The sequence below is a fragment of the Schistocerca nitens genome, chromosome 1 (genome assembly GCF_023898315.1).
Source record: "Schistocerca nitens isolate TAMUIC-IGC-003100 chromosome 1, iqSchNite1.1, whole genome shotgun sequence".
Classification (NCBI taxonomy): domain Eukaryota; kingdom Metazoa; phylum Arthropoda; class Insecta; order Orthoptera; family Acrididae; genus Schistocerca; species Schistocerca nitens.
Window position 1 is genome coordinate 1,312,389,463 of NC_064614.1, and position 16,006 is coordinate 1,312,405,468.

The 16,006-nt window shown below is 42.6% G+C and overlaps 1 protein-coding gene across 2 annotated transcripts in view; it reads right to left on the minus strand.

Annotated features, from left to right (window-relative positions):
- LOC126202922 (kanadaptin) overlaps positions 1-16,006 on the minus strand; it is a 236,982-nt gene that overhangs the window by 12,958 nt on the left and 208,018 nt on the right. The window contains exons 7-9 of one of the 2 annotated variants that reach the window (XM_049937018.1): positions 12,894-13,073; positions 10,819-11,089; positions 10,587-10,708 (exon numbers count right to left, since the gene is read on the minus strand). In XM_049937018.1, coding sequence (XP_049792975.1) covers positions 10,587-10,708; positions 10,819-11,089; positions 12,894-13,073 — 573 coding nt within the window. Of the gene's footprint in view, positions 1-10,586; positions 10,709-10,812; positions 11,090-12,893; positions 13,074-16,006 lie in introns of both variants that reach the window. The other variant, XM_049937010.1, reaches the window with a different exon arrangement.

Here is a 16,006-nt window from a genome sequence, read left to right on the forward strand (position 1 = left end):
AGTATCACTCTACTGTTTGACAAAATATTGTCACGATCAGCCTTGTAATGCGTAAAGAATTCACACAGATTCATTGCTCTTGACGGTCTTCCATTGGGTGGCAAGGAACACAGTGGGCATGTACCTTTGAGGACCCAAACTGGTGAAGAACAGTGTCAGTACTACCAATGGGCCGGCCGGAGTGGCCGAGCGGTTCTAGGCGCTACAGTCTGGAACCGCGCGACCGCTACGGTCGCAGGTTCAAATCCTGCCTCGGGCATGGATGTGTGTGATGTCCTTAGGTTAGTTAGGTTTAAATAGTTCTAAGTTCTACGGGACTGATGACCTCAGAAATTAAGTCCCATAGTGCTCAGAGCCATTTGAACTACCAATGGAGAAGTCCAGTTGAGCAATGAGCTGCTTGACTGAGATCTGTCAATCACCTGGAATGAGAGTGTCCACATGTTCCAACAATGCAGCAGTCACAGCTATGTGCGTGCCAACTGGCATACGGGAGGTTGGACAGGTTTGCACGACCTCGTTCCGAAAATGACAGACCTCTCACCCAACACCTCACAGTGCTTTTGTTCACTGCCAGGTCTCCGTAGACTTACTGCGAGTGCCTATGAATGTTTGTGATGCTCTGGTTTTCCACGAAAAGAAACTCAGTGACAACTCTCCACTCAGAATGCACCTCTGTTACAGACACCATTTTGAAGGCTCTGTAGTAGAGCACAGCCACCTATCGAAACTTCACGAAACTGTAGGGGCCGATGGGGAAATATTTCGCGATGTCCCTCTACAAATTCTGCACCTGTTCAACTGAAAAAAGTTATTTATTTCTTATTCGACACTCCTTGTACTTTTGAAGAAGACAATTTTACAACTGCTGAAAATATGAAATCACACCTGCAACTGGTTGGCTTATTTTCTCAAAGAATTGAAATATATCCTGCATTCCTGGATGTTTTGATGGCAAAGTTGAGTGTTACTCCATTAGTAGAATATCATATTGAGCTACAGGATAACATTCTGATAAAGAAAGCTCTGTATACAGGGTGTTACGAAAAGGTACGGCCAAACTTTCAGGAAACATTCCTCACACACAAAGAAAGAAAATATGTTATGTGGACATGTCTCCGGAAACGCTTACTTTCCATGTTAGAGCTCATTTTATTACTTCTTTTCAAATCAAATTAATCATGGAATAGAAACGCACAGCAACAGAACATACCAGCGTGACTTCAAACACTTTGTTACAGGAAAGGTTCAAAATGTCCTCTGTTAGCGAGGATACATGCATCCACCCTCTGTCGCATGGAATCCCTGATGTGCTGATGCAGCCCTGGAGAATGGCGTATTGTATCACAGCCATCCACAATACGAGCACGAGGAGTCTCTACATTTGGTACTGGGGTTGCGTAGACAAGAGCTTTCAAATGCCCCCATAAATGAAAGTCAAGAGGGTTGAGGTCAGGAGAGCATGGAGGCCACGGAATGGGTCCGCCTTGACCTATCCATCGGTCACCGAATCTCTTGTTGAGAAGCGTACGAACACTTCGACTGAAATGTGCAGGAGCTCCATCGTGCATGAACCACATATTGTGTCGGACTCGTAAAGGCACATGTTCTAGCAGCTGAGGTAGAGTATCCCGTATGAAATCATGATAATGTGCTCCATTGAGCGTAGGTGGAAGAACATGGGGCCCAATCAAGACATCACCAACAAAGCCTGCCCAAACGTTCACAGAAAATCTGTGTTGATGACGTGATTGCACAATTGTGTGCGGATTCTCGTCAGCCCACACATGTTGGGTGTGAAAATTTACAATTTAATCACGTTGGAATGAAGCCTCATCCGTAAAGAGAACAATTGCACTGAAATGCAGATTGACACATTGTTGGATGAACCATTCACAGAAGTGTACCTGTGGAGGCCAATCAGCTGTTGATAGTGCCTGCACACGCTGTACATCCATACAGTGACATGGTCAACGTTACCTTGTACAGCAGCAACTTCTCTGACGCTGACATTAGGGTTATCGTCAACTGCACAAAGAATTGCCTCATCCATTGCAGGTGTCCTCGCCGTTCTAGGTGTTCCCCAGTCACGAGTCACAGGCTGGAATATTCCGTGCTCCCTAAGACGCCGATCAATTGCTTCGAACGTCTTCCTGTCGGGACACTTTCGTTCTGGAAATCTGTCTCGATACAAAGGTACCGCGCCACGGCTATTGCCCCGTGCTAATCTGTACATCAAATGGGCATCTGCCAACTCCGCATTTGTAAACAATGCACCGACTGCAAAACCACGTTCGTGATGAACACTAACCTGTCGATGCTACGTACTGATGTGCTCAATGCTAGTACTGTAGAGCAATGAGTCGCATGTCAACACAAGCACCGAAGTCAACATTACCTTCCTTCAATTGGGCCTACTGGCGGCGAATCGAGGAAGTACAGTACATACTGACGAAAATAAAATGAGCTCTAGCATTGAAATTAAGTGTTTCCGGACACATGCCCACATAACATCTTTTCTTTATTTGTGTGTGAGGAATGTTTCCTGAAAGTTTGGCTGTACCTTTTTGTAACACCCAGTATATTTGCCCCTCCCGTGATGAAGCTGTTGAAGGAAATGTTAGAACAGGGGATTATTTGGCTGTCCAAATCACAGTATGTGGCTTCCGTGTTTTTTGTTCCCAAATGAGATGGAAGCTATGACCCAGTCGTGGATTATAGGGATCTGAACAAACAGGTGGAATTGTGGTCACGATCACTGTCAGGTCGTCATTCTTGTTTCAGCTGACTTCACAGGCAAAACTGTTTACGACATTAGATTCGAACCAGGCGATGCGGTGGTTTATAGTAATTCCATGCAGGAACATTTTCAACATTTATGAGAAGTATTTGGTAGACTGAGAAAAGCAGGATGAACTGTTCCTCTGGCTGAGGTCAAGTTCACCTGTGAATCAATGCATTTCTTAAGGCACACGGTTGTCCCAGACAGGATGACTGTTGATCGACATCTGTCAGCACTCAGGAATGTCAAAGATGTGGTGAAATTCTTACGTAAGGCGAATTTTTTTTGCAAATTTATCCTGGAGCTCCCAGAGAAGATGGGGAAATTATGTGATTTAGGAGAAAAAACGAGACCTGTATCTGAGGGGGCACCCTCGCGAGAAGCACCGCGTGTGACGCTGAAACGAGGTTTGACGTTAGATATGGTCCTGCCTCTTCACGATTCTAGCACACGATTCATCTCTTAGATGGACACCTAGAATGTAAGATGGGAGCAGTCCTATTTCAGGAGTATGAAGAAGGGATAATGTCAATAGCATTTGCATCCCACACCTAAAACCACTTAGAGAAAGCTTACTCAGTTTATGAGTTACAGACTCTGGAAGTGCTTTTTGGAATAGAAAAATTCAGGTATTACCAGGAGCACATGCAGTTTATTCTAGAAATTGACATCCAGGCATTAAGCTGGTTCCTCAGCTGGCCACAAAAGACAGGTTAGATTGCCAGGTGGGCAACGAGGATTTTAGCGCTCAAATTTTGGGCCAGGAGATGCAAACAGGAAAACAGAGTGATGAACAGGACAGACTAACAAAAAAGTTGTGACAATCCGCATTTTTGAAATATTGGAGAACATCAAGAGAAGGATAAGGAAGAAGCGGCAATCAGAAAGAAAATTGGGGAAGGGCAGGTTGTTAAACCAGATGGGGCTAGAGAAAAGGTACTATGTTACTGGGCCAGGTACAATAAGGACAACAAGATAGTGGTGCGTCACCAATTTGTGCCTTTCCTGTTCGAGTATTTCTGTGAGTGCTCTACAGGTGGGCATTTGGGCGTTTTCACAAATGCCGCAATAAGTAAGGTATGCACTGGGGTCAAGCCTGCTCAGTATATGAAGGTGGCTCGGTTAGCATCTCCTACAGTGAACTGTCCCCTTCAAAATATGTTTGTTGATTTTGCAGGTCTATTGCACCTGCCTCCCACCAGGGCAGCTATTACTGAAGCAATGGTACAGAACTTAAAGAACATCTATAGTGTTTTTGGCCACCATAATATATTACATATGACAATGTGACATGCTTTATGTTGGGTGGTTTTAGGGACTTTTGTGTGGTCTCAGTATTACACATGGAGCCACCACTCCTATTACCCCACCCCTTCAAATGCTGAGAGTTTAACTGCAACCTGGGGGCGGCCCTAATCACGTACCGTAGCAAAGACCGGGAGAACTGGGACCCTACACTCCAACGAGTGGTGATTCCATTAAACACGACAAAGCTTTCGCTGCAGTTGACACCAGCTAAACTGCTACTGTGTTTCAAGATTGCTAGTCCACAAAGTACCTTCAGTCAACCTGCTGCTGGAACGGACCTGCTCACAGCAACTTGTGGTCCACTGGAAGAGGGCAAAACAGAACCTTCTTAAGGTGCATCGACTTCAGGCAGTGCTACAATAGCAAGACAGTGCCCAAAGCCACATTATGTGGGAGATCAGGTCTCTGTCAAGAACTTCCAGGCCTCAAGCAAAAAGCTTGACAAGATAGTGAGTATTGTTAGTGGATCCCAAGAAGGGAAATGTTATAAGAGCTCACCTATCCCAAATCGAGCCTAGTCCCTGTCGGGAAGATTAGATACGATTAAAGGGAATTGCCGGGAATAAAGGGAGGAGTATATGCCAGCGTTCGGCACTACTGTAGTCGACTGCGGCCACCTGACGATATCGCGGGGTCGAGTGACCTTTTCGGCACACGATCTGAGGGGTGTGGAGGAACAGACGGGCAGTAAATGGAAGTAGACATTCCAATTGGACAATGGAATAATGTTCCAGGTCGCTCACACGGAAATGGCACTGACAGCAGGCCGTCAGCTCTCGAGGAATGGCACACATTTCTGCACACTCAAACAATACCGTGTTTAGCTGTGCTGTGGTAACAGGCTCCCGGTTAATATTTACTGGTGTTGCAGTGAAATTTGAGGGCTACCCAGGTCGGAGCACTTTTTCCCAGATACACATTACGGTATGTCAGAGTGTACTTGTTTGTGTGTGTCCACAAGGAAGTAGCGGCCACATTCGACAAGCAGTGCTGCACTGGGGCAGTTGCGAGTGTGATGCTTATTGTGTCAACTATTAATTGGATGGTGTGAGAATGTGGCCCTGGTTGTGCATCACCGAAATATACTGTGTATCTTTGTACTTGTGCAACTTAGTCTGGAAGATTAACAATGCTGCTCCAACTTTAATCTGAGTCATAATTATTTCTGATTGGTTTAAGACATACAACAATTACAGTGCTTTGTCTTAGTTCTTTTCTTCCTTCATGCGTTTACTCGCATCCCGAGCTGTCGATCCTACTGTGCGACTGGATACCTGCCTACTGCGATTCCTGGCTACCAATACAGGACAACTGCTCTGTTCCTACCTAGGTTTCTGTCAACATAGCCTCACTCTCTTTCTTCACCTTCTCCATGCGGCATTAACATCGGCCTCTGCTCCACGACTGTGCTGTGACGGATGTGCCACGTAGTGACATTTCCTCGTACTGAGACGCTTATTGTGAAGTTTTCATACACACTCGCACCGCAACATCTCGACACCTGCTACACGACCAGGTGTGCCACATCTTCCACCAGAGATGGTTAATTCTGTGCCCCACATCAAAAAGTATCAGTGTCCTGTTGACGATACTCGGAGACGAGGTTGCGACTCTGTTCCTACCGCACTGCCCTGTCTAGTGCCACCCCACCGGTAAGTGACTTACTACAGTATCAGTAAATCTCGAGACTATTTCACGTTTTCCTGCAGTAGTTTGGTCGTTAAATAAATGTGTTGTTTTTTAACCGGCAGTGGCCAGTGTTCTTTGTGCAGTGCCTACTGTGTCTTATTTCATAAGTTAGGTAGGGAAACATTCATATACTGTTTTCTGTGTAAGATTTGAAAAAGTTACTGTCACACAGCAAGCACCATCTTCAGTCTTCTTCTTTGTGTATGATCTACTGTTAGCCTTTGTCTAAAGTATGCATGTTTTAGGAAACTTTAAAACTTGTTTTGGGATTCTACTGTAATTAACATTTGGGGAAATTGTTTAGAAATTGTTGAGACACTGTAGGAGTTTTCCGAGTTTCTGTAAGATATTCCTTGTTAACGATATTGGCCGTATCTGTGAATTGTGTTGTTATAAGTTCTGGTACACTGATGTTAAGATCTTCTTGGCTTGACATTTCTTGAGTAACAAGTTTCAAATTTTGAAGCATATATGGAAGTATGTAAATTTTGGAGGGATATTTGTTTCAAAATGAATAAATTCTCTTTACATGAGTGTTTTAAATAAAATGGATGCTATGAATGAATGTCAGACACCCTTGGTTGTACTTCTGTACTAACACTACAATCAGCAACTGAAATTTTGGTAGGGTGCTTAAGTTAAACTATTGGCACACCAGTTATCTCTAGCAGAAGATAGTGAAATTATAGATATACAAAATACCATTCATTACTATATAAATTTCTAATACTTATCCATCAGGTTTAAGTATTTTGCACGTTTCTTTTTTTTAAACATAAAAGTTGCTTGACTCTTAAACAATAATGTCTAAAATTTCATTTCCAAGAAACATATGAAAATACTTATTTGTACTACAACGTGAGATGGTATGTCAAGTGTACCAGTCCATTTTGAAAAATATAATTCTTTCCAACATTTCTTTCAATTGCCTGCAAGTTTAAACTTTTCACTTGGCTGTGGAGCACTTGTTTCATCTGTGACTACAATGACATTTCAATGCAACACACTGTTTTCGTTTTGCTCTTCCCTTCCTCCTCCTCCTCCTCCTCTTCTTCTTCTTTGGCCATCACCATCATCAGTCTCAGAAACAGCATACCGGAAGTTATAAAAAGGCTATTAGGTCCAGCCCTCTCTTCCCCTGGCTCATCCACAAATACTTTTTCACTGTGTCATCTGTTTCCAGACCACAACTTTTTCATGAATATTTATAACTGGGACAGAGCATCATTCACCACAGCAGCACAAAGCTGGAAGTGACACCATGTCTACAAAGTAAAAGTAGTGAACAGCATTATACCGAATTTGCTCATGTCTGAAATAGTTATGTTCAAAGCTCCAAGTTCATAGTGTTGCCTTATGGCAACAAATGATAATATCGATTGTCCACTTCTAGAAAATTAAAAAGATATTTTCTTTAGATGTGATCTAAATGACAGAAATAATTCACTCTTACAGCTGCTTCCATGGGCATTTACACATAGTTGACCTTTAGAAAATACAATAGATTTCTGACTGTTTCCAGCATAACAACACTAAACACATACTATCTGCATGCTGCCAGCCGGCAATGGCACATGTGCACAGGTAGGTTTTGTAGTATTATATGCAAATTAATGATATGATGCCAAATGGCAACACCATGTAAACTTTATTGAAGTAAAAAGATTGGAGCAAAATTCAGTCAGCTTATACATGGAAGATATGGGAGGATTTATGCTCAACAGCATGTTGCTGTATAAATACTGCATATTTTCTACAAATATAGAGAAGTGTAAGAAAATGGTCATAGCAAATATTATAATATCAAGAGAAGAACTAAGAATCGTATATTAAAACTGTCAGATTAAACAAAACTTTGGTTTCCGCATGGAGAAGTAGAAAGCATAAAACTAATGAAAGGAAAAATCCAGCTTTTACCTAGACGAACTTTAAGTTGTGACTAATACTGTGGTCCCGCAGGATTACAAACAGGGAAGCTTCTGATACAATATCAAGCAAAGGAGGAAAGGACCCAGTTGAGGTAATGGAAACTCTCTGCAAGTAAAATGCATTGTCAGCATTTGACACAATAGCTGTATGTGCCTTCTTCACAGAAAAACACTACTAATTCTGGTCAAACAAACGACCATATTGAGGTTTAAGAGCAACATTAATTTCAGTCAAGCAACAAAACACTGTCACTTGCATTGGCATCTACTGAATTACAGCTGACTGATGTGCAGTACATGGAAACAAGTGACAGAAGAGATTATTTGCACTAGCTCTTGAGCTTTTTCTCTTTCTCCAACAGAAGTGTACAAGTTCATGCAAACACAACCACACAGGACCCAAACATACAAACCTGCAGTGGACTGACTGTCGATTATTGACTACTGAGAGTAGTTGTCTGTCGTAAGGAGGTGGGGAGGGGTAGGAAAAGTTGCACAAGGAAAGGAGGGAATACCAGAGTAGTGTGAAAAAGGTCTTTCAACAAATGAGTCACTGGCTGTACAACAAGACAAAACAAGATCATAGGGTACAGCAAATAAGAGGTAGAAAGAGGGAAAAGTGGAGGAGGGAGAGGAAGAAAGGAGAAGAATGTGGTGATGAAGAGGAAGACAGGAAGGGAAGTGAGATAAGGAGAGAAGTGAAAAATGGGGAGGGAGATAGAGTAGTGAAAGGGAGGGGGGATAGGGGAGGGGGAGAGGGAGAGAGACAGAGACAGAGACAGAGAAAGGAGAGGGGGATGGAGGAGGGTACAGAGGAGAGAGTGAGGGTGGAGGGGGAGGGAGAGGGGAGGGAAGAACTGTGAGAGGGAAGGGGAGAGGTGACAGGGCAGAAGAGAGGGGAGGGGAGAGAGGGCAGAATAGAGGGGAGGGGAGGAGAGGGGGAGGGTGGAGGAGGAGGGTGGAGGGGGAGGGAATAGCAGAGCAGTGTGGAGGGAGGGAGTTAGGGAGTGAGTGAGTTAGGGGGGGGGTGAGAGAGAGAGAGAGAACATGAAGGGGTTGGGAGAAGGGAGGGGGAAGGAGAGAAGAAACGAGTGGTGGGGAGGGGAAAGGAGTGGTGGGGAGGGGAAAGGAGTGGTGGGGAGGGGAAAGGAGTGGTGGGGAGGGGAAAGGAGTGGTGGGGAGGGGAAAGGAGTGGTGGGGAGGGGAGAGGAGTGGTGGGGAGGGGAGAGGAGTGGTGGGGAGGGGAAAGGAGAGTTGGGGAGGGGAACAAGTGGTGAGGGGAAGCTGTGGTGGGGAGGGAAAGGAGTGGTGAGGAGGGGAAGTTGTGGTGGGGAGGGTAAATGAGTGGTGGTGACAGGAGGAGAGGGGAGGGAGAATGATGGAGGGAGGGTGGGGTATGGAAGGAGGGAGAGGAATGGAGGGTGGATGAGGAATGGTTGGAGGGAAAGGGGTGGAGAAGGGAGAGGGATTGAGCGAAAGGGAGGGGAGGGAGGGAGAGGGAAGGGTAGAGGGGTGAGACGAAAGGGCACAGGAGGAGATGAGAAAGAGAGAGGGGAGGGGAGTTGGGAGTAGACGAGAGAGGAAAGGAGCGGTCGGGAGTAGAGGGAGGGGTCGGGGAGATGAGGGGAGGGAGAGGCAGGGGAGTGAGGAGGGGGAGCCGGTGGAGGGAGGGGGAAGGGAGAGGGCGAGGGTTGAGGGTGGATGGGAGATGGGATTGAGAGTGTGGGAAGGAGGTATGGAGGGGGTGGGAGGGTAGAGGGGGAGGGAGAGCGGGTGACAGGGAGGGAGGGAGAAGTAGTGGGAGGGAGGGTGGGAGGGAGGGAGAGGGGGTGGGTGGCAGAGGGAGGAGAGAGGCAGAGGGGGGGGGGAGAGAGAGAGAGGTCTCACATGGTTAGGGTTGGAGGGGAGGCACAAGATAGTACAAAATCTGGACAGGGAAGGAAGTGTGGACGGAAGAAGGGAAAAAGGTATGCAATGGGAAACACGTTGGCAGAGGTTTGTGCCAGGGGGACTGCGAGAGTGCAGGTACTGGAGAGACCATTCAAACTCACATATTTCAGGGAGAGTAATGCTGGAAGTTGAAGTCATTTATGTTGGAGGGTACAGCGTGCTCGGCAACTGGATGGTAAAAAGTTTGTGGTTTGACACAATTTGGAGGATGCCATTCATGCGAGTAGATACTTGGTTACTTGTTGTGTACACACAGAATGCAGCACAGTAACTGTTGCACAGGTGATACATAACATGGCTGCTTTCACACATAACCCCACCTTTTATAGTGCAGTGAATGACCATGGCTGGACTGCAGCAGGAGGGAATGTATGGTTGTATGGGACAGGTCTCGCAACTGGTTCGACTGAAGGAAATGACCCATGCAGTACAGGACTGAGAGCAGGATTGGAAGCAAGTCTGAAACAGGGATAGACAAGGATATTCTGTGCATTCGGTGGACAACAGAACATTAAATTAGGTGATGTGAGTATCTGTTGAAATAATAATAATAATAATAATAATAATAATAATAATAATCATCATCATCATCATCGTCTGCCGCATCAAAAGTATAAAATGGAGGAAAGCAACAAAGTTATATATGTTGTCAGAGAGGTGCACTAGACCAGAAGAGTCAACAAGAGGAAGACTTTAGCCTGGGCTTGTGCTTCCTCAAATACGCTCTGCAGCTAGTACAATGTAAATGACTGTTATTAGTTAGCTCTGAGGAAGGAAATCACCTGAAACCATAGGAGCATTTTCAGTCTCTTTTATGTGCTCATTGGCCACTCAATTTCTCTTTATTTTACTTATTAGCTATTGTGGGAAGACCGTATTTTTGTGCACATTTCTGCTGAGTAACTCAAAAAATAAGAAAATGTATTTACCTTCACATTCTTAAGCTCTTTCTGTCTCGATCTCTTCTTATTTTTATTTACAACTACATCTTTTCCCTCATATAACTTCACACTGGGTGGCAACGAGGGACCAATTAACTTTGGATGAACAACTGAAAAATAATCATGTATTTCAGTCACTATAAAGATTCTATTTCTTCTTACAGGCTTTCATTTTACAACTTTACACTATACTACAGGAAATGAACTACATTACCATTACCAATAACACTGTTGTCATGCAGAGTAGATGGTTTCTTTTCTGTGTGAAGCTGTTCTCTTTTCTCCCCACGACTATTTAATGACACAGCTTCCTGTTCCGACTGTTTTACTGTTCTTTGGTCATGATTTCCACCTGTATCTTCATTTCTCTTTCGATTATTTTGTTTTTCTTTGTCTGCTTCTTCCTGTTCTTCCTCTTCCTCTTCATCCTCTTCCTGTTCTTCTACACCTTCCAACTTTGAATCAACATCTGGTATTATTTTATGGGACATCTAGAAGTTAAAATAGCATTGTTCAGCCTACTTCATCACACTTGAATGAATGGTTTTCAACACTGTGCTTATCAAAAATATGGTCCAGTTATAGCTGTGTGAAAAGAGCACATTGAATTGCAAATTTTGCTTGGGTACGACTTCCAAACACAAAAGAGAAAGGCTTGTGCTTAATATTAATGTCTATTAATTGCTAATGTGTGTATTTAACTTTTAACTATGCTGTAGAAATCCATAAATTAAATCTCTAAATAGTTTTCAACCAAGTTAACTGTTCGTAACTTGTCTACCATTTTACTTCATACAGTTATTTGTCTGTCATATTTATGTCACCTACCAACACTACAAAGAGTACAGACTCCCTGTCATCAAAGAAGTTTCATTCTATCAATATTATGAAAAGCATAGTTGCTACTCACCATATAACAGTGATGCTGAGTCACACATAGACAGAACACAAAGACTGTCACAAAATGAGCTTTTTTGCCAACAAGGCCTTTGTCAAAAGTAGACAACAGACACACACACCCACACATGCAACTCACACACATGGCCACAGTCTCTGTCCAGATTCCGGCTTCAGGTGCCAGACACTTTGGTCATGTTTGTGTGTGTGTGTGTGTGTGTGTGTGTGTGTGTGTGTGTGTGTGTGTGTGGTCTATTTTCAACAAAGGTCTTGTTGTCCAAAAGCTCGTTTTGTGACAGTCTTTTTGTTGTACCTAACTGTGGTTCAAATGGCTCTGAGCACTATGGGACTTAACTGCTGCAGTCATCAGTCCCCTAGAACTTAGAACTACTTAAACCTAACTAACCTAAGGACATCACACACATCCATGCTCGAGGCAGGATTCGAACCTGCGACCGTAGCGGTCGCGCGGTTCCAGACTGTAGCGCCCAGAACCACTCGGCCACTCCGGCTGGCACCTAACTGTGACTCAGCATCTACACTATATGGTAAGTAGCAACTATCCTTTTCATAATATTGTTTCATTCCATCCTAGATTTTATATCATTTAAATTTCATTCTATAATTGACTGATATGTCAAATCTTTCTGCACTATATGGATGAGAACTAGTGTGCTGTTAGACACAGCAAACTTTCTCTCAACCTATCTTTCTTTCAAGAAAATAAAACCTTTTATGTCTGGTCAAGAGTGATACTATTGAGACAATGCAATAGTTCACTAAACAAGAGCTAGAGGGGAAGCAAACTAAACCAATGCATGCAGTGAATTCAGTCCCTCCAAAATGCATTTTCAGTGTTTCATTACTGTGCCACTTTTTTGGTCTACCTCAGCTAATATTATCTAGATACTTTCCATTAGTCCAAAGAAAATGAGACAGATGGAAAAAAAGTAAGCAAACTGTTTATTACTTCAAAAGTAATCAGCACAATTGTTAACACATTTATTCCACAGTCAATACTTTAATAGAAAAATGTTTGTGGCTGCCTACAGACTTACGATTGAACTCATGTGTGCATGTCTTCATCCAAAGCATACAGACTGCCATGAATCTCTTCCTTCAGGGTGTAATCATGATTCTGTAGGCATCTGCAAACGTTTTTGCATTAAGTCATTGACCACCTTGTCTCAGGAGATTAATTTTGCAATAATAAACAGTTTAATTACTTTTTCCATCTGTATTTTTTTTTTGTCTGACTTCATCTTACACTTATAACGACGTAAGGTATGCTTACTTACATTTTTATAGGAACAACATCAGAAGATAAATGTGGACATGAAAAAGAAAACCTAATGAAGAAGTATTTAATTTCAAAGTGAGTGCATATGGTTTAGTTACCTTGCTCATCTGTTCTTCCTTTACTTTTCTTTTGACTGCAGCAACTAATGCAGCTCTGTTGCCGGTCTGCAGTTTTGATAGCTCTTCGCTAGGGACGAGTTCGGGCAAGCTGGTCGGCTTTGCAATATTCACCAATTTCTGTAAGTGATCCCTTTCACTCTTGAGTGACTGTAATTGAATCTGTAAACAAAAATAAGTCTGTTAGTTTATTTACAATGTTTACAACAATTCTGACATACTGTGTTCTATAGACACATAGTACAGTCTTAAAAGTTATAAAACTACTCATGTACACTCAAGTTGTTTACTACATATTCTACCTGCAGAATTACACTTAACTGCAGAAGTCAAGCTACACACTTCTTGGTTCCTTCCTAAGCCCTCAAGAATCATGTATCACCTATGTCGTCACTCTTGTCAGATTCTTATAAAAAACTGCACACACAAGTGATTATTAGCCTTATGAGAAATATCTCATGTAGCGCACTTCAGATAATATATCTGCCAGTAACCGATACCGTGCACGGGGCACCATTCTGCTATACGAGGTCGGCAATAGCAGTTATGCAGGTTAGTGCGAGAGGCAGCCACGACTGATAGCTTTCTTCAACTGCAAGCAGCCTGAAGGGCACTTCCTGTCAGATCACTGCTGCCGGTGGTATGCACCACACTGATAAAGGCAGCCGTAAAGAGCCTTCAATCTCCAGTGTTTTGGTTTCCGAGTCAGGCTCCGGTGTTTGAGTCCCCAGAGTCTTCAGTTTTAATTCTATGTTCAAAGTCAGCTTAGATGATATAGAGTCACAAGTACAAGTGTAACAGACTCTGGCCTCTGCTCGTCATCAGATAATGATTAAAGATCAAGAAGGACTTCTCGTTAGTTGCAACACCTGTACCTACTCGACGCTTCTATTTGGATTTACATCAGAACAGACCGAGTTTAGTATAAAAATATATTAAATTTGACCAGTGTATGTGTGGTTTTGAATCGATATTTTCTGCCATAGAACCTGATATCATCAAAATTGGACACTACTCCTAAAATTATGTTAGTTGCAAGTGCAGATGTAAGTCATAACGCATTACATATTTTACAGATATTTGTAAATATTAGCATCAACAAAAGCAAAATGAGAGTAATGGAATGAAGTCGAATTAAGTCGGGTGATGCTGAGGGAATTAGATTAGGAAATGAGACACTTAAAGCAGTAAAGGAGTTTTGCTATTTGGGGAGCAAAAAACTGATGATGGTCGAAGTAGAGAGGATATAAAATGTAGACTGGCAATGGCAAGGAAAGCGTTTCTGAAGAAGAGAAATTTGTTAACATCGAGTATAGATTTAAGTGTCAGGAAGTCGTTTCTGAAAGTATATGTATGGAGTGTAGCCATGCATGGAAGTGAAACACGGACGATAAATAGCTTGGACAAGAAGAGAATAGAAGCTTTCAAAATGTGGTGCTACAGAAGAATGCTGAAGATTAGATGGGTAGATCACATAATGAATGAGGAGGTACTGAATAGGATTGGGGAGAAGAGGTATTTGTGGCACAACTTGACTAGAAGAAGGGATCGGTTGGTAGGACATGTTCTAAGGCATCAAGGTGTAACAACACCAACGCTATACTATTGTACATATAATAATTTTTTCTTCTGATTTTCGATAAATTAGTGTAATCGATGTTCTGATTTCATTTCTTTTTTGTTTCATGCCATTATGTTAAAGAAACTGTAAACAATTTTCGATGTGAATATTAATGTTTATGTCAAATTTCAAGCAATATTATAACAGAATTGAAGTGTAACAAATGTCGAGACTGTTGTAAGATGTTAAAGTTGTAATTGTGCGTCTGGTCCATACGTAGGCAATGTATTAGGATATGTAGAATGCAAAACCTCGGGTGAATACCCTGTCTGTAGGGGAGCGGTAAAAGGTGGAAGGCAGGCGAGCGCGGGAAAATGCACACGGGCGCGGCATGGCATAATGGGTTCAGCAGTAGTAGTCGGAGTTGGGCACTGATCTGAGCAACACGATCTGGATCGAGGAGGCTCTCCTGGAAAACGTGATTTCGTTGAGCCTCGGATGTGCCGTTTCCGACGCCTATACAGCATGGCAATATTCCATAGGCACTAAACGGAAAAGTACTGCGACGATAAGAAGAAGCAAAGTGCCGTTACATCAAGAGCCATTGCTGTGATTGTATGTGTGCTCGGTGCCTCGCCATCTCGCCACCTGCCAACCGCCGCATCGATACGAACGGGTTGAACTTTTTAGTACTGTATTCGTGTGGACCAGTGTTACTTTTGTTCCATACTGTTCAATAACAACTTAAAGTTTACCAGAACTGTCCTATCATTTAATTATCCTCACAACTAACCTAGACAGGGTCCTTTCCACATGTTGTGCAATCCGAGTGTCCCGAGATGAAGAATTAAAATTTATGTTAATAATAATTACCTGCAGACCTAGCTATGTTATAATGATGTTTAAAGAACTTTGTTGTTAATGAAATAATAGACGAATAATATAGGTCTGACAAAGTTCGAAGATAATGTTGCAATTGGTTTAGTAATGAAGTTTAATTAATTTGAGACAAAAATAATGGTAGTTAAATGAGCAGGAAATAAGACAAAAAGAGTAGTAACTCATATATTGGACATCTTGAGTGCTTAATGATTTCAATAATCAAAATTTTCAATACAGTGATCATAACAGTTTCAGCCCCCCCCGCCCCCCCCCCCCCCTTCTTTTCTATTCATTTGAGTTCTGAAGTGTACTGAACTGATTTGACCAGCAAAGTTAAAGTCAATATAAAACCAAAATTTATCAGTGTTTTACCTTTTTCAAAATTGACATTGTATGTGTGTTTCGAAAGTGATATTTCTAGGGTAACCTATGCCCGATTTTAATCAGATCAATAGTCAGTACGAAGTCTGTAGTAAACATTATAGTGTATTGTTGTGTATTTGTGGCTTGTCCATATTAGTACAGAAAGTGAAATTACTAGTTCAGTAGATTTTCTGGTTCTAAAATTTACCATATTATGCAGTATCATTACGTGTTGTTTGGCATGAACGTACATCAACTTGTACAGGGAAGAAACTTAGTTAATGCCTAA